Source organism: Drosophila teissieri, chromosome 2R, assembly GCF_016746235.2.
Source record: "Drosophila teissieri strain GT53w chromosome 2R, Prin_Dtei_1.1, whole genome shotgun sequence".
NCBI classification, from domain to species: Eukaryota; Metazoa; Arthropoda; class Insecta; order Diptera; family Drosophilidae; genus Drosophila; species Drosophila teissieri.
In genome coordinates this window covers 19,654,725-19,674,644 of record NC_053030.1, presented here as the reverse complement: position 1 = coordinate 19,674,644, position 19,920 = coordinate 19,654,725, and the positions used below count along the sequence as shown (strand labels likewise).

Sequence of the window (19,920 nt, the reverse complement as noted above, 5' to 3'; positions counted from 1 at the left end):
CCTAATCTCCGATGTGGCATCTGATCTTTAACGGAACTAATGTGTGCACTTATTCGTTTGTTTGTCATTTCAACAAACGGGGCAAACAGCGGAGGGAAAAACATAAATTACGCCGCAGCGCGTCTTTTTCGTTTTATATTTCTTTATTTATTTATATTTATGCCAACATTGTTGGTTTTGTTTTTTATGTGCGAGCAGACAGCGTTTTCGAAATTAAATACTTTCTAATTACAATAAACGCAGGCGATGGCCGCCGGCCGGCCATTGCCAATTGCCTGTCCCACGTCCGATGTCCAGCAAAGTCCACATCGTAGCCTTTGGCAGCGGACTGAAATCACGTAGCCGCCGCATCGGCCAATGCCAGCCGATATAAAAGAGGGATATAAAAGAGGCAGTGGCAGAGGCAGCGGCGGGGGGAGCGGGGGGGAGTGGCTAAACAAAACCCGCGAAAGTGTCAAGAAAATATAATACTACTCAGATTCACTTTTTCTTTATTGTCATGTCTTAATGTGGCGCCTGATGTGTGTGTTTATTTGCCACTGGCCTCCTCCACATTCCACTTCCCACCCCCTTTCCCAACCGATGAAAGTGAAACGTGCGAATGACTTTGCGTAGCTGCAGAAGCTTCCATCACTCAGCCACTCAGCACGTGCCCAGCGATCCTAGCCGTGTGGTCTGCGTCTTTCACGGCTTTCAATTACTCAACCGCATAATGTTCAATTTGTCAAGCGCTGAGCCCGGATTACGACTTTCTCAGCGGGCCAAACAAAAGACTTAAGACACAAACTTGCTTCATTAGTTCGCTTTGTTCGACGGCATGCGTTGCAGAACCTAATGCGCGCCAGTTTGTTGTTGATTACTCACAAATTGAATTACCATAGCTTATATTACAACTTACTAAAAATTGAAATTAAATTATGCCAATATAGAAAATATCAATTTCAGAGATTAATATCGATTATGCCCAGCGGTCTTTCAAAACCACAATTATCCCGCACTAGTGACACGCACTGAATTCTAAATGTGACTAATTGCCATGCATTCAGCAAGATCAGATTCAAAGTGCATTTAAGCCGAGCAAGAAACAAAATCAATTCAAATGCCTTCCAGGCCGGGCATTTATAGCTGGTTCGCTGAATCTAAATCGTGATTTGCAGTTGCATGTACGGCCTCCGAAAGAGCCTCGTAATCCTCCTGCGGCACCCCTGGAATACCCACATAGTTGATTAGTCAGCACCCGGCTGGCTGGTAAGGCAAGCCAACCCACCAACCAACCAACCATTTGGGGCTTTTTGCTCCGTTTTGTCTCTGTGTTTTCCTTCTAGACCGACAAGTTGAAGTGTCTTGGCCTACTGAATTTTTTCTCACACTCCGTGTCTTGGTCACGGATGTGGATTGATTGCTAATGTTCATCTGGGTATATATATCTATCTGCGGCAGGCAGGCGGCCAAGTTGCCGTGTTGCACAAGTCTGGTTTTGGTCTCGGCCAGAATGAGCCCCACACTCGAGCTCGAGATGTGGCCAACAAGTAGGGGTACATGGGGCTATACGTTTTCCGAGCCACTCTTGCTTTCTTCAGCTGCTCCAGTTGGCCGCTGCTTTGTTTTGTCAGCTCTTGCTTTATGGTTTTTCATATATATACATATATATAGAGTAGTAGTGGCAAGTAGGAGCTACCTTAAGTACTGCTCTGTTGCAATTGTCACATTGTTTTGGGACACTTATCTGCGGCTCAGTGGCGACAGCGACAGCGACAGCGACTGTGGCAATAGTTTTGTAATTAGCTTGGCCCATCATTTGCGCAATTCGATTTGATGCGATGTGCCAGGTGATAAGTGCTATTTAAGGGCCTAATTTCGCCTGTATCCGGTTATCCGGTTTTTATTACGTGTTGCGCAAGCACGACACCCCCGCATACCAAATACATACCAATGTCGCGGAGAAATACTTTCGCTTTCAAATGCTCGAGCATAAATTCTTGGGATTACGCAAGCTAAATGCTCGCGGCATGTTTTGGTTTGCTGAGCAGGTGCCGTCAATAGCGAACCAAAAACCAAAAACAAAAAAAGCCACCTCCACCGCCAGCTAAACAGGCACTTACCTCATTTGGAAAGCAGCAGCGAAATGAAAGTTTTTGTTTTTTCATTTTTCTGCGTTGCGTGAAATTTACATTTCGTTTAATAATTTCAAACATTTCTTCGGGGTCGCTGTGGCATAAAATTTGAGGAATTAGTCGAACAAGAAATCGCCGCTTTTCCGTCCGTTTTTCCTTCTGGTATCGAGGGGCTCTTTCCGGCAGGCCTGGCTAGCCACGCCCCCTGAATGGCAGCCATCAGACAGAAAAGTGCATTTCATTGTCGCTTTCGTTTTGGATTTGTATTTCGCTGCATTTTCTGTTTGCTGTTTTCTGTTTGGCGACGAGTTCATTGGCTCTGCATAATTTATGCGTTCGCAGGCCCAGCAGCAAAAACAATATACATATTGTATATATGGTGGCCATCAATCCCGGAGTTATCGTTAGCCAGTCACGCTAATTGGCCATAACTATAACTGAAAGATCGGGGATTTCGGCACTCAGTATTTAATGTGCGACTTGTGCAAGTTTCGGGCGGACAGTTGGCACAGTTTCAAGTGGATTGCCAATAGTGAGTCACGTGGGTCACGCACATTCTTGCTTTTCTGCGCTCTAGTAAACCAGCTGCAGATCCGCAGGCGTTGCCAAAAACCAACAAAAAAACCAAAGAAAAATACAAAATACCCCTAAAGTAGGTGGGTTTTTTTGCGTTTTATGTTTGGCCAACTGAGCGTGGCCCGCACTGCAGCCTCCAGATGCAATTAAAGCCAGATAGCTCTAGAAACCGAGATACAAACGTATCTGCAGGTGGCATTGCCACACCGAAAATCACACATCTTGTAAGCCACGGCGTTTGCGTTTGCATCCCTTTTAATTACTCGCCCGCCTGCCAACTAATGATATATTGTTTCGCTTTGCCTTGCAGTTACCTCGCCGATCTTTTGGGCCAAGTTAGTTAGCTGTCGACTGCTGCCGCTGTTTATGGTAAGTTCACAATGGAGCCGCAGTGACCTTGTCGCCTCCCCCGCGGATTAGATGGCGTCGTGTGGTGTGTGGTGGTGTGGTGTGTCAGGGTGTGGACACTGGTAATCCAATTAAATCACACCCAAATGATCAGCAAAGCGATGAAACAATGTCAATGCCAGGAGGCATACCATAATCCCTTTATGTACTACGAATCAGTTTTAAGCGGCTTAACTCCTTGCTTGTTTACATCCGGCTCTGTGGCTTTTGGCCAGTTACCAAAACGATTAAACCGACAGACAACCACAGTCACGCCCCCCTCAGCGAGGAAAGTCCGCTTCGATTCGAACATGTACATGGATGTGTGTGCTCCGAAATGAAAGGGAAATTTGAAATTTCAAGTTACCTGCAGCCCAGACATTTCGCCTTTTCCGAGGGCATTGTCACATTTCACTTTCGATGATCGCCGTAGATTTCAAGTGCAGTCCGCCTCGCTGGTAAAAAAAAAGAGGTAGATAAAAAAAACCCACTGAGGTGTGACGTTGTTTGCTTTGTTGAACCTTTTGATAACTGGTTTTCTTCGTCGGCGGCGGTACGAAATATTGACCGCAAGTGAGTCTAATTTTTATTATTTTCCTGCCATCCCACTCCTTCGGCTGGCTAGCTGGCTGTACCCATTTAATAGCTGGCCGCCGAATGAACTTTCTTCTTTCACTGTGCCACCTGTAGACAGTGCTCTCCCGTTTGGCTGCACCGCTGCAAGTTCCGTTTTTCGTAGCTGTTACGATATATTTCGCGTTATTTTTACTGGTATTTTTTTTTCTTTTTTGCTCGATTTTTGCGGACTTTTGCTTTCGTTTAACCCATTTAATGCGGCATCCGTTCGTTGGGGGCATATGTGCGATTAATTCAGTGGAAAAGTGAAAACGAAAGTGCTGGACGCAGATGCTCGCAGATCTGCAGTTGTGCGCTCACTTGGCCACCGGCCACTGGTCAGTGGTCAGTGGTCAGTTATCAGGTTTGGTCAGTTGCCAGACTCACTTTCGTTTTCATATTCATATGGCGAATCTTCTGGCCGTCTTGGACTCAAAAAAAACAAAAAAAAAGTCGAAGAAACTACTTAATGATTACGATTCGCCGACTGATGACGCAATTAGCATCCCAGCCGTATGCAAAACCGTTTTGCAATGAGGAAATCTGTCGCCGATCATTGATCGCGATTCATGGATCATGGCTACTCAATGGCGCATTACCAAGCGCCAAGCGCCAAGCGAAAAGCCAAAAGCCACAGCGAACTGCCATTTCGCCTTAAGTATTGCAATTTCTCGCATTGGCCAAATGAAAACAAGCGCACAATTATGGCCACTTGGCTGCCGCAGCAGTTATGGCCACAGTCCGCTCGTCGACCAGTTGCACCAACAGTTACACTTGCCACACCGCCAGCAAACCAATCCACTGCAAGCCACTACAATCCAGATGCCGTACCGCAGACCAAGACCCCGGCAATTATCTCTTGATTTACAACCCGGCCAGCCAGCGAAACTGGGAGAAGCCTTTCACTCGATCCCCTCCAGCCACCTGCGATCGTGAAAAATGCAAATCGCCCAGAATCGAGCTTGTAATTCCACTGCATCCAACGCCCAGCGACCTTGGGCTTGTGGGTGTGGCAATCGAACGAATGGAGCTAGCCTATGGGAAAAGATCTCATTAGACATTCAAAGAACTTGGCGAATTTGCATTTGGATTCGTATAATTACAAGGGACAATTAGTTACCGGTTCTGAGTGTTCCGGTTTCGAGTTCTTGGAATTATCGTTTCTTTTTGGCATTTTGAAACCACCATTTGTGACCTTTTGATAGGCCCAAAAAAACAATCTGCAATTCATTAATGTCTTCAGCATTTGCATTGTGAAACTCAGATAATTGTCGGTTGAGTTGACCAAAGTTTTCATCGAAACTGCCTTCGAATCAGGTAAACAACAGGTGATCTCTGGCCCTGTTTCCGAAATTGGAATGTTTATTTCAAGCTTAGTTATGAAGGGCAATCTAGGAAAACTAAACAATATTTTAACTACGTTCCATTAAATTCTGTTTATAATAAAACAAGAATTTTGTATCATCAAATCCATATTCTTTTTGAATACTTGCAGGCACTTTAGCTATGAAGCGAGGCATGCAACTCACCGCCGCCTGGCTGTGCTTATTGGCCACGGCTAGTCTGGCTCAAAACCAAGAGTCCTCCGCCAAGTGGTCGCGTCAACTGGAGAATGTGGCCACATCCGACACGGACTCACTGGACTGGGTGCCCTTGGCCCAGCCGCTGGATGGCAGCAAGGATCGCACGGGCAATGGCCGTGTGTTGACCTACTCGCAGACCTTTCCGCCCAGCGCGCGATTCGGCGATCTGACCAAGCCGGGCTCCCAGTTCGACTATCCCTTCCAGTTCCAGCGCTATCCCAATGGAGCTGGCCAGGCTCTGCCGCTACGGCAGGCGCCACCACCACCGCCCGCTACGCTAAAGGCGTCTGGAGCTGGTGGTCAGGAGCCCACCTCGCAGTCCTTCTTCAAGTTCGAGATGCCCTTCCACAGCAACAGTGAGGGACAGGCTCAGGCACCACCCACTCTTCAGACGGGCTACCAGATTCAGCACACCTTCGGAGCCGGAGCGCCAGGATTCCCAAGTCCCTCGCAGCTCTTCAGTCCGCCATCGCTCTTCGGACAACAGCAGAGCCAACCTTTTGGCTCCGAGTTCCACTCGCTGGGCTCGCAAAAGCCCTTGGCTCAGGCCCTAAACAAGCCACTCCATCAGCAAAACTACATCCAGGACATTCTGCCTCCGAAAACCCTGGGAAAACCCTTGCCCACTCAAGCTTCACTGCAGAGTGTGACCCCGCAAGTGTTTCCCGTGGATCCCGAAGCGGATACGCTCTTCGGATCGAACAAGGCTGCGCCGTCGTCGGCGCCAGTTTCCTCCCGAGATCAGGATGTCCAGTTGCTCTATGTGCCCTACGATACCCTGTACAACCAGCAGCGTCAGCCAGCGGGTTCCGGATCGAACTCCAACTTCGAGGTGAACAAGTTCAATGTGAATCCCGGTCTGCCCGCCGTGAATCCCTATCAGATCAACCAGTTCTACACCCAGGATCCCACTGTGGGCAGTGATTTCTTTAGCTCGGGCACGACCACAAGACCCAGCACCACCACCAGCCTGCCGCAAAGCATCTTCCAAAACTACAGACAGCCACAGCCACAGCCTCAGCTGCAATCGCAGACGCAGACGCAATTCACCACAGCGAAGCCCAAGCCGAAGGCCCATCAGCCTCCACTGGCCATGTTCCTGTTGCGATCCAGCTCCCGTCCCTCCCAATCGGATGTGGTTGCTGCGCTGCGGAGTGCGCACAGCATCTCCGTAATTGATGCCCCCACCAAGCAGACACCGGAAATCTTTGTGGGCCCAGCTGGCATGCCCATTCCCGATGGCTATGTGAAGTTCGATCTGCCCTATCTGTCGCAACTCACCTCCAGTCGCGATTTGAGCGATGTCTCCTTCTTTGTGGCGCCCTTGAGCTACCGCACACCCAACGGTTTCAATAAGATCCTGCTGCCGGAACCCCATGTGGGTTCTATTGTGATTAACCGGGCAAAGGATATCGCTGCCAGCCAGCAAATATCACCTGCTCCGCGTCCCCAACGTCCGTATGCCAGCGTTAGCAGTACCCGCAATCCATTCGAGACCACCACTCAATCCCAGATCCAGGCTCAAGGTCAAGTACCCGAGCGGGGCAACAAGTTCAGCTACTATTACGTGCAGGATGGCATCCAGGAGGTAAGCTCGCCCAAGGCTCCCGCCAAGCAGGAGAGGCACAAGAAGAAGCGACCCCAGAATGTCCAGGTGCAGCAGCAGCAGCAGTCCCTCTACCGTCCCTCGCCAACCAAAGCCCAAAGTCAGGATCCCTTCGATTCGCTCAACCAAATTGGAGGCGATGACTTCTTCAAGACCCTGGGCAGCAAGCCAACCACCAGTTCCACTTCCAGCACCTCCACGTCCACCACCACATCCACCACTTCGACGACGGCTGCTCCGCAATCGCTGTTCACCTACAGCACGCGACCACAGATCGAGTTCCCTGGCTCCAGTGGCCAATTGTATCCACAGTATGTCCAGCAACCGGTGCAAGAGCCGCTGCCACGACTAACCACCCGTCCTCCAACTTCGTCCACGGCCGAGGAGGAGCACCGCATGAAACAGTACTTCCGGCAACAGGATGCCTTCCGCCAACGTCCGCACACCACAAACCCTCCCTTCGAATACACGCCCAGCACTGCGGACTATGAGGCTCCCCTGCCCACGACCACCACAACCCAGAGGATCAAGACCAAGCACAGGGTGAACCAGTACACACCCGCTGCCGTTCCTGTGACCACATCCGATGTGGGCTACAACAGTGTGATTCAGCAGGGGCCACTTAACCATCGCCCAAGCTACAGTCAAGCTCAGAACGAGATTCTGGAGAACAGCAATGTTGAGTACGAGCCCAATCCCTACCATGTGCCCTCGGAGCTGCCGCCTTTGACTCCGGATATTCCCGGACTGGTCAACAATCTGCAGGAGAAGGACAAGTTGCAGCCACCAATTCCAACCACGCCTTTGGCCGAACCGGAACCGGAAACGCGACCCACCAGGAGACCAGTGCTGCGCACTCGTAAGCCAGCGGTGACCAAGGTCACCTCCTCTGTTTCCTATTCGGAGTCCGAGTCCAGTGGCAAACAGCCCACTCACCGCATCAGGAGGCCATACAGCAGCCGAGGAACCACCGCCCCAGATGCCTCCACCGGCAGCGGAGATGGTGGCGAGGAGTCAGCAGTGACCCCCACTCGTCGTCCCACCAGCGCCCGGAACCCACTCATCCGCAATCCCAATCGCATCCGCTACAGGCCCACAACGGAGGAGCGCCATACTCTGAAAACCAAGACCAGGAAAGGTTCCAAGAACGGCAAGCCACAGGAAGATCAGGACATTGACTACCAGCGGGATGTGCTCAAGCAGAACTATCCGGTATTCAAGGCCTCATCCAGACGACCCACCAGTCCCACCGCCATTCCCAGCTCCTACGATGTACAGGCCACCACCGAAGGACCCGCATCGGAGTCCCAGCAAGTGTACACGGTGACCCCGAGCAACAGCATCGATGGCGGCAACGAGCAGAGCGTCTTCCCCGCCAATCTTTTGGAACCCATGCAGATTGCTCAGCACTACCAGGAGTTCTCCAAGGATAACTATGGACCGGGCTATTTCCCCAACCAGGAGGACCTCAATCCAACCGAGGCCATCGTGCGCAACGAGGTGAGCCCGATCTACACCACGCTGGCCACCACAACTCCATCAACCACAACCACGACCACAACCACTACAACCACCGAGGCTCCGTTGACCACCACAACACGTCGCTCGCCGTTCGTGAGGAGAAACTATCCGCGTCTGCGCACAACCACAACCACAGAGACACCAGTCACCTCCACCACGCCCTCCGAGGAGAGGCCATCGGTAAGATCTTAGATTTCCACATTCTACCTTATCTAATAGATGTAATACCCTCTTCAGATCCGTTCCCGACTGCCACCCCGTCGAGTGGTTAAGGTGCGTCAGCGACAGCGTCGCCCTGCTCATCCCGCATCCTCGTCGACAGTGGCGCCCGAGGAGGAAGCTGAACCCGTCACCCAGAAGAGCCATCTCCGCAAGCTGAGTCGCTACAACAACCAGGAGACGAGGGAAAAGGAGGCCACAGTGGTATGCGAGTTCATTATTAAATATTTAAACTCCTTTTAACATAACTTACCCAACAAGGCACCCATCACCCACCGTCGTCGTTACAAGCCAACCTTCCAACTGGAAGGCCAGGAATCCCAGTGGTCGCCATCCTCGGAAACAGCCAACAGCAACAGCAACTCGAACTCGAACAGCTTCAAGCCGCTGAGTCCCAAATACAAAACGGAAACCCACAACTTCGAGAGCGAGCCGGAGATTGTGACCGCAGGACCCACCAATCAGCCAGAGACCTTCGATATCAATGTGGCTGCTGATCTGGGTGGATCAGCGGTTCAGCGCACCACCATCATGGCACCCAATCTGAAGTAAGAAATTTGCTTTCAATAACCAAACAACATACTAAATACATTTGTTTAGGCCAGAGAAATCCTTTGCCGAGCTCTTGGAGGAAGTGATGGGCAAAGCACCCGAGGAATCGACCACTGAAACCACCAGCACCACTTTTAGTCGCCTAAACAGACGTGGCAAGTGGCAGAAGAAGAACCGCTTATCTGGCTCGGATAACGCCGAGAACTTCGAGACGGCCGAGTCCCAGAATCTGGGACCTCAGCTCTACAATGCCCTCCAAGCAGCCAGCGAAAAGGTGGAGCTACCCAAGACCACCACTCCATTAACGCCCACCACCGAAGTGCAGACAGAGTCTTCGATTGCGACTACCACAGTGGCATCCCCCACAACGCCCGAGGAGTACGAGGTGACCACCGCCCAAGACATTGAGGAGGCCACCATTACCTCCACTCTTCCTTTGAGCGAGGAGAGTGCCACGCGTCGCATGGACACGGCAGCGGATGTGGACGATCTGGAGGTGCAGCCAAGCATCTTCTCCGAGGTGAAGAAGCAGCTGCACGATCTGTTTGCCATAGAGGAAAGTGAAGGAGAAGCAGTTACCGCCGCCCTAGCTGCCGTGGGCAAGCGTCGCCAGGAGTACACAAGCATCCGGCGAACCAGTCCAGCCACTCCGCCGGAAACCACGACTCTAGCGCCAACGGATGAAGCCACCACCACGGAAGCCACCGTGGCGGAGAGCAAAAAGGACAGCTTCCACAAGGATCTAATGGAGCATGTGGTGTACGCCACGTCTACGTCGACCAAAGTCACCTCCGAAACGGAGATCTGCTACCGCGGACGTTGCATCCGTTCCGAGGATCTGCCCGCCAACCACAAGCTGCAGTGAGCCCACTCCTCCGGCAGCGGAAAGTGGAAAGATTCATCATGTACATAGGGGCAGAGGGGATACGGATGGGGTTCAGGGGTCCAGGACGATGGAGGACAGCTCCTCCAGTTGCTTTGGCCCAAAATACAAAACCGTATCCGCTGTAATTACCTAGCTTTAACTAAAATATGTTAGGAATAAGCAGCTTAAAAGAATAATGAAATATCGAAGAGTAAAGATACATACATTTTTTTAAAAAAGAAGTTTGAATAAGAAACTTTCCCTGCATTGAGCTCCCTTTCAAAAACCCAATTTACTTCCATTTAGAACAATTAGTTTGTAGACTTTAGAGTTAGCATTATGTCAGGATACCACATAGCCAGCATATAAGTCTACCATATGTACATCATTGTGTACCAACAATGCAAATACAAATACCAATAAAAACGAAACGAAAAATCAAAATTAATGCTTTAATGCTTTATATGTAAATTGTATATATATTCCGTATATATGTAGACATAAATATGTGTTGTGTGTATAACTAGTAATACGATACTAATTGCGATCTATCAATTCCAAGGAATGCTTCGCCTTCAAGGTACAAATGTTTCACATTTACAACCAATCTTTAGGCCACGTTTTGTGTTATATTTTACGCGTCCAGAAGCGGATTTCGAGCCTCAGTTCCTTCATCCCGTTCTTCTCCTCCTCCAGGCGTCGGAGTTCTCGTTGTAGGGCGACTGTTCCACGGTTGAACCCTTGTGCGTCCGAATAGCATAAACAGCAGATTCCCAACAAAGTAAACAAAAGCGGTGAAGAAGAATACTATTCGCCATTGCGCCGGATTTGTCTGGAAAGGATAACGAAAACCATTTAAGAAACTATTCAAGATTAAAAGTACCATTTCGCTACCTCATCCCAGACTATTAGTCCCACAATCAGGGGTGCCAGTATGCTCATAAAATTGGCCGCACAGTTTGTAATGCCCATCAGTGTACCCGCATGGTTGGGTGACAAATCGATGTGGTTTACATGGAAGCCCAGATAAGTGGCCGAGTTGGTGGCCACCGCAGCGGTGAGTAAGCCAATGGCCAGCCGGACATTAGCCTCACCCTCGGTGATGTATCCCAGTCCGATTAGTGCCAGCATGGGAAGCCACATTCCCAGCGTGTTGAAGAACTTCCTGGAGAATCCCAAGGGTATTACTGTGCCTCTTTGTTTCAGTGCATCCGACAACCAGATGAAGACACAGGTAAGCAGGATCATGGCGAAGTAGGGTAGCGCTGAAAGCGGTCCATTATTCTTGATGTCCATGCCAAGTACGTTCTTCATAAAGGATGGAATCTCCGTGAGCAAAGTCCAGAAGCCCCAGTTGTTGGCACAATGCGCCAGGACAAGCACTAGGAATGGCACGGAGGTGAAGATGCTCCACCATGGAGTCGGCGGACGTGGCTGTTCCTCGCGGCCTGCATCCGAGGGTCTCCTCGCCTGTCCAGAGGATTCAATGAACCTTCGCTCATTTGGCGTTATCGTTGGATGTTGCGCCGGCGTACTGGAACATAACAAAAGCCACACAAATGACCAAACGATACCAACGCATCCGGGTATGTAAAAGGTGCTGGGCCAGCCCAGTGAGGATGAGGCAATGTACCCGCTGACTGACAGCATTACGACGGTTCCAAACTGGGAGCCCGAGTAGGTGTAGCCCACCAGGCGACCCCGCTCCTCTGCTGGCGCCCACTTCGATAGGAACGTATGTGTCGAGGGGAATATGACGCCCTGGCAGAGTCCTTGGACCGCACGGAGCACCACAACCAGTTTCCAGCCACCGCTTACGGCGCAAAACGGTGTTAGCAATGCCAAACAGGAACAGATGAGCACGCCGTAGAAGAGCATGTACTTGGCGCCATAAATGGCGGACAGGTAGCCTCCGGGAATTTGGGTAACCACGTAGCCCCAGAAGAAGCTGCTAAGCAGGTACGATTTTGTACTCTCGTTCCAGTCGAATTCCTGCGCAATTATAAGTTGATTTAAATAAGTAAATGGTCCCCATTAAATATTGCATGCAAGAATATTTGTTGACTCATTCAGCTTATCTGCATACATACAGGAAAATCCGGATTGCTGGCATTGCGATCGGTCATGGCCACAATGGCCACGGAGAGATTCACCCGAAGGGAATAGGCCACGGCCAGTCCGAAGAACACCAGGACGCACTGCAGATGACGCACTCCGAACCGAGGACCTGCAAAAAGTGCGCGAAAGTAGAGAAATTTATGTGGATGCGGAAACAAAGGCCAGAAGGTCATGTCATCACTCACCAGTGTTCCCGATCTGCTGGTAGCCATTGTGATTACAGCATGGCAGGCATCCCAGCACCATATTGCAGGTGCCGTGTCTTCCACGTAGCCAACTCAGGTGATGTGTTGGATTCTTGCGAGGGGCGGCGTGGAATGGATGGAACTAGCGTCTAAACATAACACAGCTGATAACATAGACAAGTGCCAGCTGCTGGCCACAATGGTAGAGGTGGAACTATCGAAACTATCGCTCCAACAAGTGCAACGAAAGTTCAGGGTGGACGTCAAACAATATTATTAATTAATATTACTGTATTGTTTATAAATCTCATTGGCTTGTTTCTTTATCATAAAAATAACAACAAAGAAATTTGATCTAAATACCTTTACTTTTTTTCCCGAAACTTTAGCTAAGCGGAGAATCCGCGACTAGTGAAAACATCTTATAATCCAACGCCACTATTCGATAGTTTATTAGCGTTGATAGTGCTCTTCAATCGATAGCAAACAGGTGGCTGTCTATCAAATTCAAAACCCAGTTCAAATAAAACACAAATGATTTCGTTACATTTTGACTGTTTCACAGCTGCGAATTGAGCTGTTTTATTCATGGCTAGTGTTGTCTTCATCATTCTTTTTTGCCTTTTTTAGTTTACTTTTTCATCACAAGTTTGGTTTTCGTTAATGCCTAACTTAACACTAAAACATAACAATTACTAGAGTTGATGCTGCAGCTCGTCGCGGGCTCTGTCCCTATTTACACTGAACGTTGTCTCAAGTTGCACGTTTAATTGGTTTGTTTGATAGTTTGTTTATCTTTCTTCTTTTTGTTTTTTTTTTTTTTTTGTTTTTTGGGATTATGTACATTATGGAAATACTGCAAACAATAATAATTTACGCTGCCTTAGGACTAAGCAATTACCGTATAATATCGCTAATGGAAGCACGCGATCGTCACTAAAGTTAACTTTCAGCTTGTCTGGTGTCTAACTAACTAACTACGCCTACGAATCTAAGAAACAACAGCCCGGATGATTCTGGATGCGGTATGGACATGCCTTCGCAGGCTCTATTTGACCTGGCCATTGGGCGCCAGTGGCGTGCCCTGCTCCGCATCCTCCTTATTGTCGCGTGGGGAGTCCCACCACTGCACCTCCGTGCGTCCAAATATGACGAAGAGAAGATTGCCCAGGAAGTAGAAGGCGGCAGCCAGCAGGAACACCAATCGCCACTCAGTTACGCTTGTCTAAGGATAAAAAGGCGAGTTAATTGGGTTTCACTTCCATATTTTAGCCATCTAACTCACCTCATCGACGACAATCTGTCCCACGATCACTGGTGCGATTCCACTCATCACGTTTGCCGCACAATTCGTAATGCCCATCAGCGTTCCGGCGTAATTCGGGGACAGATCGATGTGGTTCACCTGGAAGCCCAGGTAGGTGGCTCCACTGATTCCCACCGTCAAGGTGAGCAGCGTTACCGCCAGTGCAGCATTATCCGCCGGCACATAACCCAAAGCGATCAGCGAGAGCATGGGTATCCAATGGCCAATGCTGTTGAAGATCTTCCGGTTGAAGGACAGCGACATGCCTTCCTTCTTCTGGAGCACCTTGGATAGCCAGACGAAGAAGAAGCTCAGGAGCAGCATCACCATGTAGGGAAGGGAGGAGAGCAGCGCACCCTGCTTGATGTCCACGTGGTAGATCTTCTTCATGTACGTGGGGATCTGCATGAGCAGCAGCCAGTAGCCGAACATGTGGGTGCAGTGCACCACCAGGAGGGACAGGAAGGGCAGGGAACTAAAGATGGCCTTCCAGGGCGTGGGCGCCAGCTTCTCGGCGGACTGCATCTTGCCATCGCTACGCGAATCCGTAATGTACTTCAGTTCTCCGGCCGAAATCAGACGGTGTTCCTCCGGAGTGCTGGCCGAGAACAGGTACCAGAAGATCATCCAAATAAAGCCGCATGCTCCGCCCAAATAGAAGATACTCGGCCATCCCAGGACGGAGTCGGCGATGAAGCCACTAGTGGCCAGCATCACCACCGTTCCAAACTGGGCTCCCGAGTAGCAGAGTGTTCCCAGCATTCCTCGCTCCTCCGCCGGCGACCACTTGGCCAACAGTGCATGCGTGGCCGGATGCACTGCACCCTGGGCCAGGCCCATCACGAATCGCATCACAGCAAGGGCAACCCATCCGAATTGCAGGGACATCGGCGAGAGCATCGTGATCATGGCGGCTATACCCAATCCGTACATCAGCATGGTCTTGGCTCCATAGCGCTGGGCGATGTAGCCACCGGGCACCTGGGTTACGATGTAGCCAAAGAAGAAGCTGGCCTGCAGGCTGCCCTTCTCCTTCTGGGTGAAGTTGTAGTAGCGCTGTGAAGGATAGGATACGTGAGTTAGGGTTCGGGCAAGGCAATTATCTCTAAGATCCTCCAACACATAGGAAACTTATGGTGCAGTGTCAACTTCAAGCTCAAACGGCAAACCTCAAAAACCACATAACATGTACACTATGTGGCATTCGGAAATGGTTTAGTGTAATAGTTATGATAATGATAATACAAAAATCATGAGTATTAACTCAGAATTTACAAAGTTTCAGATCGGTTGGAGAATTTGAGATCATTAGATCAGTTGTTCAGAAGTTCCCGCACTTACCTCGGAATTAAAGAAGTCGAAACCGGGCTCGCTGGACGGCGCATTGGGACCGGTGGTGTTCTGAGCCAGGGAGGTGCTGTTGTCCGTCATGGCCACCAGGGCCACACTGAGGTTCACCCGCCAGGCGTAGCTCATCGCGAGGCAGAAGAAGCACAGGATGCACTGCACATGCCTCACCCCGATGAATTTCTCTGCAATGGTGGAGAGGTAGAGAGATCGGATGAGTTGGTTATGCCATGAGGTCTACGAAGTGGGGAGCATTGGTAACGGGTGGTTGGAAGGGGGGAGGGGGAACATGCTTCACATGTGGCGCTTTTTCGCCGTCTCGCTCTCTCGCGGCCCCTTATCAACAGCTCTCTGTTTCTCCGTTTCTCTCAATCACAGGCTCTCTTTCTCTGCGGTGTTGGCCGCTCCGTAAGCCCCAAACTGGTAGCCATGTAAGTATGTGGGGCGCGTTTATTTATAAAACACTTTGACTATGTCAAAATCTTGTTCACGCACGCACTCGCCAGCGGGCCAGAAAGAGATGGGTGGCAGCCACACGAATACAGAGACACCCACTCGACCGAAAACTTGGCTACAAACACACTGAGAATCGAGCATTGGACTTTGAGAGACGTCCTCCTTTGCTATTGTTGTGTAAAATGCAACGAGACGGTGCTGTACTATACCACCTCTAAACTATAGAGTATAGAGTATAAGGTAGTACCGTGTGGTCCACACACACACACACTACACTACCTGTTCTCGGGGCAACCGGCGGATCGGTCGGGCGATCCTCACGTGACGAGCCGATCCCTCCGCCCGCGGCATGCCATCATACATGGTACTCACATATGTATCTCTTTCGGTTTTGGTCGCTGCCTTACGCGGATTTGTTTTCGTGCATTTGGCTATTTTTAAACCCGACTTTGGGCCAACTTTGCTCCGACTCTGGCCATAAATGGCTTAGTCTTTATAAATAGGAGTGGGCTGGCGGTAGGCGGTGGGCGGTGGTCGGTGGCAGGGTGGTGCACATTGCAACACCGCCTCACCACTGGCAACCTTGCAACGCGGCCTTACACGGCTCTGGGGTCTATTGAACCCCGGAGCTCGAGTTTGATTGCTAACCATTAATTACAGCTACAGTCGAAAGTCTCTAAGTCTCTGCAGTTCGCACATCCAAAATCTGATATTTCATTAAACTTTCAGGGGAATTTATAATTTTTATTTACAAAAATTTCAAAAACCGATGTTTTGATAACAACTTTGGCCGATAAAAAAAACCAAGTGCCTTACTAAGACTTGTTGATAGCATAACTTGAGCAACTTAACTTCCATAAATACTTTTCCATGAATAAGACCTTAAATGGTGATTCAAGCTATACGAGTTTTACTGTGTTTCCAGTAATTTCACATTTGAATTGCTGTCCGAAAACCAAACTGACGTCCGAACTTTGAGCTCTCTCTTCCACTTCCACTGCCATTACCGCTGCCCACTTCCATTTCCATTTCCTCTTGCTGAGTGGCGCTCCCTCTATCTCTCTCTGACGCTCGTCCCCCATCTCTCTCCCCCGCCAGCGTGCCGTCTCTTTCGCCGCGATTGTATCGTGCCGTATGCGATGACTCGTGGTCGTGTGAGAACGCTTTATCTGACACGTTTTTAAATTTATTTGCGCAATGTCTTCCCCTTAGGCGTAATGCCCCGTCGAATTTATGGCCAAGATATATAGAGCTTTTTTTTTTGTCTCGCGACGGTGCGGCCCAGAAAAGAATCAGACAACGATCACAATAGCGATTGCAAACTAATTTTCTGCGGAATATATATACATACATATGTATGTAGATATGCCGAGCCAAATCAATCAGCATTTATGAGCCGCCATAAAGGCAAGAGCACCAGCACCAGCTTGGAGTGTTTATTGGCTGCCATTTATAGTATATTCGCGTATATTTTGATTGATTGCCGGTCCGCAGCGGTCCTCAGTCCCCAGTCCCCAGTGGGTACAGTCACCGCCTGGGGCCGGGACAATCGAAGGACACACAGCACTAAGTGAGAAGTGAGTCAAGTGTGCCGTATTGATAACCGATAGCACGGGGCCCCGATAAAACTGGAACGCCGTCGAGTTTTCCAGGCGCGGCGGGCAGAAGGCATCCGAGCGTTGGGGGTGATAAGATAATCGCCGCTTACAGCGTCGCTTTTCCCGCTATAGCAGCCACCCACCCACCATTATGTTTACCGTTAGACCCTGCCAATGGCCAAGTAACTGAGAGGCGCACATGCATTTGGAACGTGTAAGTGTACAGATGGCGACGGACTCGTTAACAGCCGCGAATTTGTCTTTGGCTTTACTGCGGCTTATCAGCTGACCGACCCACCAACCAACCGAGCAAACTGCCAGTTGCCCATCCCGATGTCACCCTCCCCCGCATGCCCGGCACATGGAAGGGGGATCTATTTAAAATTCTTAATTTCATTGGCGCAGCAGATATACGGTAGCAGATCATCACCGCTCTATTCTCGTTTTTCTTCGTTTTTGTTTATTTTTATCACCCGAAAGTGCTAAAATGTGATTTTATTTTGTTTGTCAGCGCAACTAAAAATCAAAGGAAACAACAACGCACGTAAATAAAATGAGCAAAAATTTAATTGTATCTCGGAGGATGCATTTCTGTGCAGTGGAGGTCGTCTATGCATTCGTACAAACTGCACAATTATTTCTGATATTACTGATTCGAATATTTCTGAATCGCTGAAGCATCGCGTTCAGTTCAGCAGTTCCACAGCTCCACAGGCTGGGTTCAAACAAAAAATGGAAAAAAACGGAACAAAAGTGATTCTAGAAATGGAGCGAGCTCAGATACTGTATCTCTATCGAGATGGAATATGGGAGTGCTGTTAGAGAACCAATTAAGCGATTTCCGGCAACACGAGCTCGGATCAAGTCGAACGATCGCGACGCTTACATAAGACACGTGCTTGGGACAGTTGTTATATGATGCATGTGGCTTGGAGCTTGGAGAGATCGGAGATCGCAGATTGGAGGTGGGCTTAGTAGATCTTCGGTGGGGGCGTGTGTGTACTACTCACCGTTGGCGTATTTACCACCCGTTTTCACCATGGTCAATGCAGTTGTCATGTGTGCGGCGCGGGTTGAGTTTATATATCTGATATATAATCTGTTAGATCTTATTTGGTTTTGCTTTCGAAACGTTAACGTTCGCGTTTGGTTTTGCTTTGGGTCACTGGAATTTTTCGGTTTCTCACGCAGCGTTTTCCGGTTCCGTCATGAAGTTGCCGCACATGTGTGTGCGCACGATTTTCTTTCTTTGCGCGTGTTTTCCCTATTAGTTTGAAAAGCGAAAAGCGAAATGCGAACAGCGAACAGCGAAACGATTACGGATCCAGCGATTCTAACCGTAGGACTTTTCAAAACTCTGGCTATACTATTTGATATTTGCTATTTGGTTCAGCGACGAGCGGGTTTTGAACGTTCTGGCGAACGACTGCGACTGCTTGAGTAGCTGGCGGTGGTCGATTCTTTTATAAATATGATCGAACTCGGACCAGCCGCTCTCACCAACACACTCGTAAATCGCCGGAGAGAGCGTGTGGTGTATGGTGTATGGTGTATCTGTATCGCGTGAGTTCCAATTCCGCTATCAGTCAAACCGAACACGCTGGCACTCACAGATACTCCGCATACGCATGTGTGTGTGTATGTGTTTCGATGTGGATTTCTCTCTGGGTGAACCGGCGAACGAACGGGAGTAAGTAAACAACACCAAGACCAGCACATGGTTATCAGTTCGGGCCAAGTGGTTACCGCCACCCGCTCCGCGCTCCGCGAACCTCGCATTTCTGGGTATTATGCCTGCAGCGCGCTGTAACATTAGTCACACAGATCGTTTGCTCAGCTTCTCTCTCACATTCTCTTTCTCCTGAAAGAGAGAGTGCGGCAGATCTGGTATCTTCCAGATACAAATTCTGACTAGTGGCATGAATGGACGACTGCATCCTGCGGCATCCTAGGTAAACAACATGACATGAGCCAGCCGAAGATAACGTGCCACGAAAACCTCAGGCGAGGTCATCGCATTCCGCTGATAAGAACGAAGTAGCCTCAGTCATCCTAGTGCCATTTCATCTTCCGAGAACTCACTCTGTGGTTAATGACATAACCCAGCCTCGAGACGATCCATTACAATGCGCTGGCTGATCGATGGACACCCTCGTCATGCACACAGACCCTTTGATTGATGCCATTTTGATTTCAAGTCGACACGAAATTCCCCTCGACTCCGCCCGGTTTAATTAGTTCTCTTGTTTTTATGGCACTCTAGTTTATTGTTCGCATTGCTCTTGCCCGCGCACACGTCTTATCAAAATCTAATTGCTGAAAATGAAATGTTTTAAACAAATTATTTATGCTTATCAGCGCCCGACACTTCAGACTTTGATTTTCGACTAAGTAAATGTGAGCCGACCGACCACCGGCGATCCCCACTTCTGTCCACTTGTGCCCACTTCTGCCCACATTTGTACACTTCTGCCCACATTTCCCCCAGGAAACGCTCTGCAAATTCATTCTGATTCTGGCAATCGCCGCAGGGATGGGGGCCTGGCGGAGGGGCAGGCGCAGGAGTCAGGGGCCAATGACGACAGCCGCTGGCTGATAAGGCCCCCCACTCCCAAGCCCGTTCTTACACACAAAGAAATAATCATTTGTACACATTTTCCTGGGTAAAAGTATATATTTTTGGGCATACCAGTGAGCAAATGAAAGATTAATGAACTGAATCGAACTAAATCCAAAGTAAAGATTAAGTGAAAACGCCTCTCCTTTGAATAGGTATTGCTTGAGCTCACTGGATATCTGAAATAAAGAGTATTAATTTCTTTTAGAGCATTATTTAATAACTTCAAATAAAGAAATATATATTAATTAAGTT

General features: G+C 49.3%; 3 protein-coding genes across 4 annotated transcripts; 1 reads left to right on the top strand and 2 right to left on the bottom strand.

Moving 5' to 3' along the window:
* The first annotated feature begins 5,198 nt into the window (after positions 1-5,198).
* On the top strand, positions 5,199-10,038 carry LOC122614510 (mucin-5AC). The gene is made up of 4 exons (XM_043789075.1): positions 5,199-8,582; positions 8,640-8,825; positions 8,883-9,169; positions 9,222-10,038. Exons 1-4 carry the CDS (start codon positions 5,199-5,201, stop codon positions 10,036-10,038), a joined length of 4,674 nt encoding a protein of 1,557 aa, XP_043645010.1.
* A 438-nt stretch (positions 10,039-10,476) lies between these two features.
* LOC122613329 (putative inorganic phosphate cotransporter) lies at positions 10,477-12,525 on the bottom strand. Its single transcript, XM_043787455.1, has 4 exons — positions 12,342-12,525; positions 12,129-12,265; positions 10,933-12,030; positions 10,477-10,870 (listed from the first exon to the last, which is right to left on the bottom strand). The coding sequence occupies exons 1-4, from the start codon at positions 12,400-12,402 to the stop codon at positions 10,673-10,675; spliced, it is 1,494 nt and encodes a 497-aa protein (XP_043643390.1). The 5' UTR covers positions 12,403-12,525; the 3' UTR covers positions 10,477-10,672.
* Positions 12,526-12,884: 359 nt separating this feature from the next.
* Positions 12,885-18,492, bottom strand: LOC122612337 (putative inorganic phosphate cotransporter). Of its 2 annotated transcripts, none has more exons than XM_043785882.1 (4): positions 18,059-18,492; positions 14,989-15,179; positions 13,627-14,703; positions 12,885-13,566 (listed from the first exon to the last, which is right to left on the bottom strand). In XM_043785882.1, the coding sequence occupies exons 1-4, from the start codon at positions 18,105-18,107 to the stop codon at positions 13,390-13,392; spliced, it is 1,494 nt and encodes a 497-aa protein (XP_043641817.1). In that variant the 5' UTR covers positions 18,108-18,492; the 3' UTR covers positions 12,885-13,389. The 2 variants fall into 2 exon arrangements, with proteins under 2 accessions (XP_043641817.1, XP_043641818.1); XM_043785883.1 differs by lacking the exon at positions 18,059-18,492 and adding an exon at positions 16,099-16,172.
* Positions 18,493-19,920: the final 1,428 nt, after the last annotated feature.

Coding starts and splice junctions, on each gene's coding strand:
- LOC122613329 (XM_043787455.1), bottom strand. CDS start 12,402: ATGGTGCTGGGATGCCTGCCATGCTGTAATCACAATGGCTACCAGCAG. Junction 12,031..12,128: donor CCAGCAATCCGGATTTTCCT/GTATGTATGCAG, acceptor ATAATTGCGCAG/GAATTCGACTGGAACGAGAG. Junction 10,871..10,932: donor GACTAATAGTCTGGGATGAG/GTAGCGAAATGG, acceptor TATCCTTTCCAG/ACAAATCCGGCGCAATGGCG.
- LOC122614510 (XM_043789075.1), top strand. CDS start 5,199: ATGAAGCGAGGCATGCAACTCACCGCCGCCTGGCTGTGCTTATTGGCC. Junction 8,583..8,639: donor CCTCCGAGGAGAGGCCATCG/GTAAGATCTTAG, acceptor TACCCTCTTCAG/ATCCGTTCCCGACTGCCACC. Junction 8,826..8,882: donor GGGAAAAGGAGGCCACAGTG/GTATGCGAGTTC, acceptor TTACCCAACAAG/GCACCCATCACCCACCGTCG.
- LOC122612337 (XM_043785882.1), bottom strand. CDS start 18,107: ATGACAACTGCATTGACCATGGTGAAAACGGGTGGTAAATACGCCAAC. Junction 15,180..18,058: donor GGGTGGTAAATACGCCAACG/GTGAGTAGTACA, acceptor CCACCATTGCAG/AGAAATTCATCGGGGTGAGG. Junction 13,567..13,626: donor GACAGATTGTCGTCGATGAG/GTGAGTTAGATG, acceptor TTTTATCCTTAG/ACAAGCGTAACTGAGTGGCG.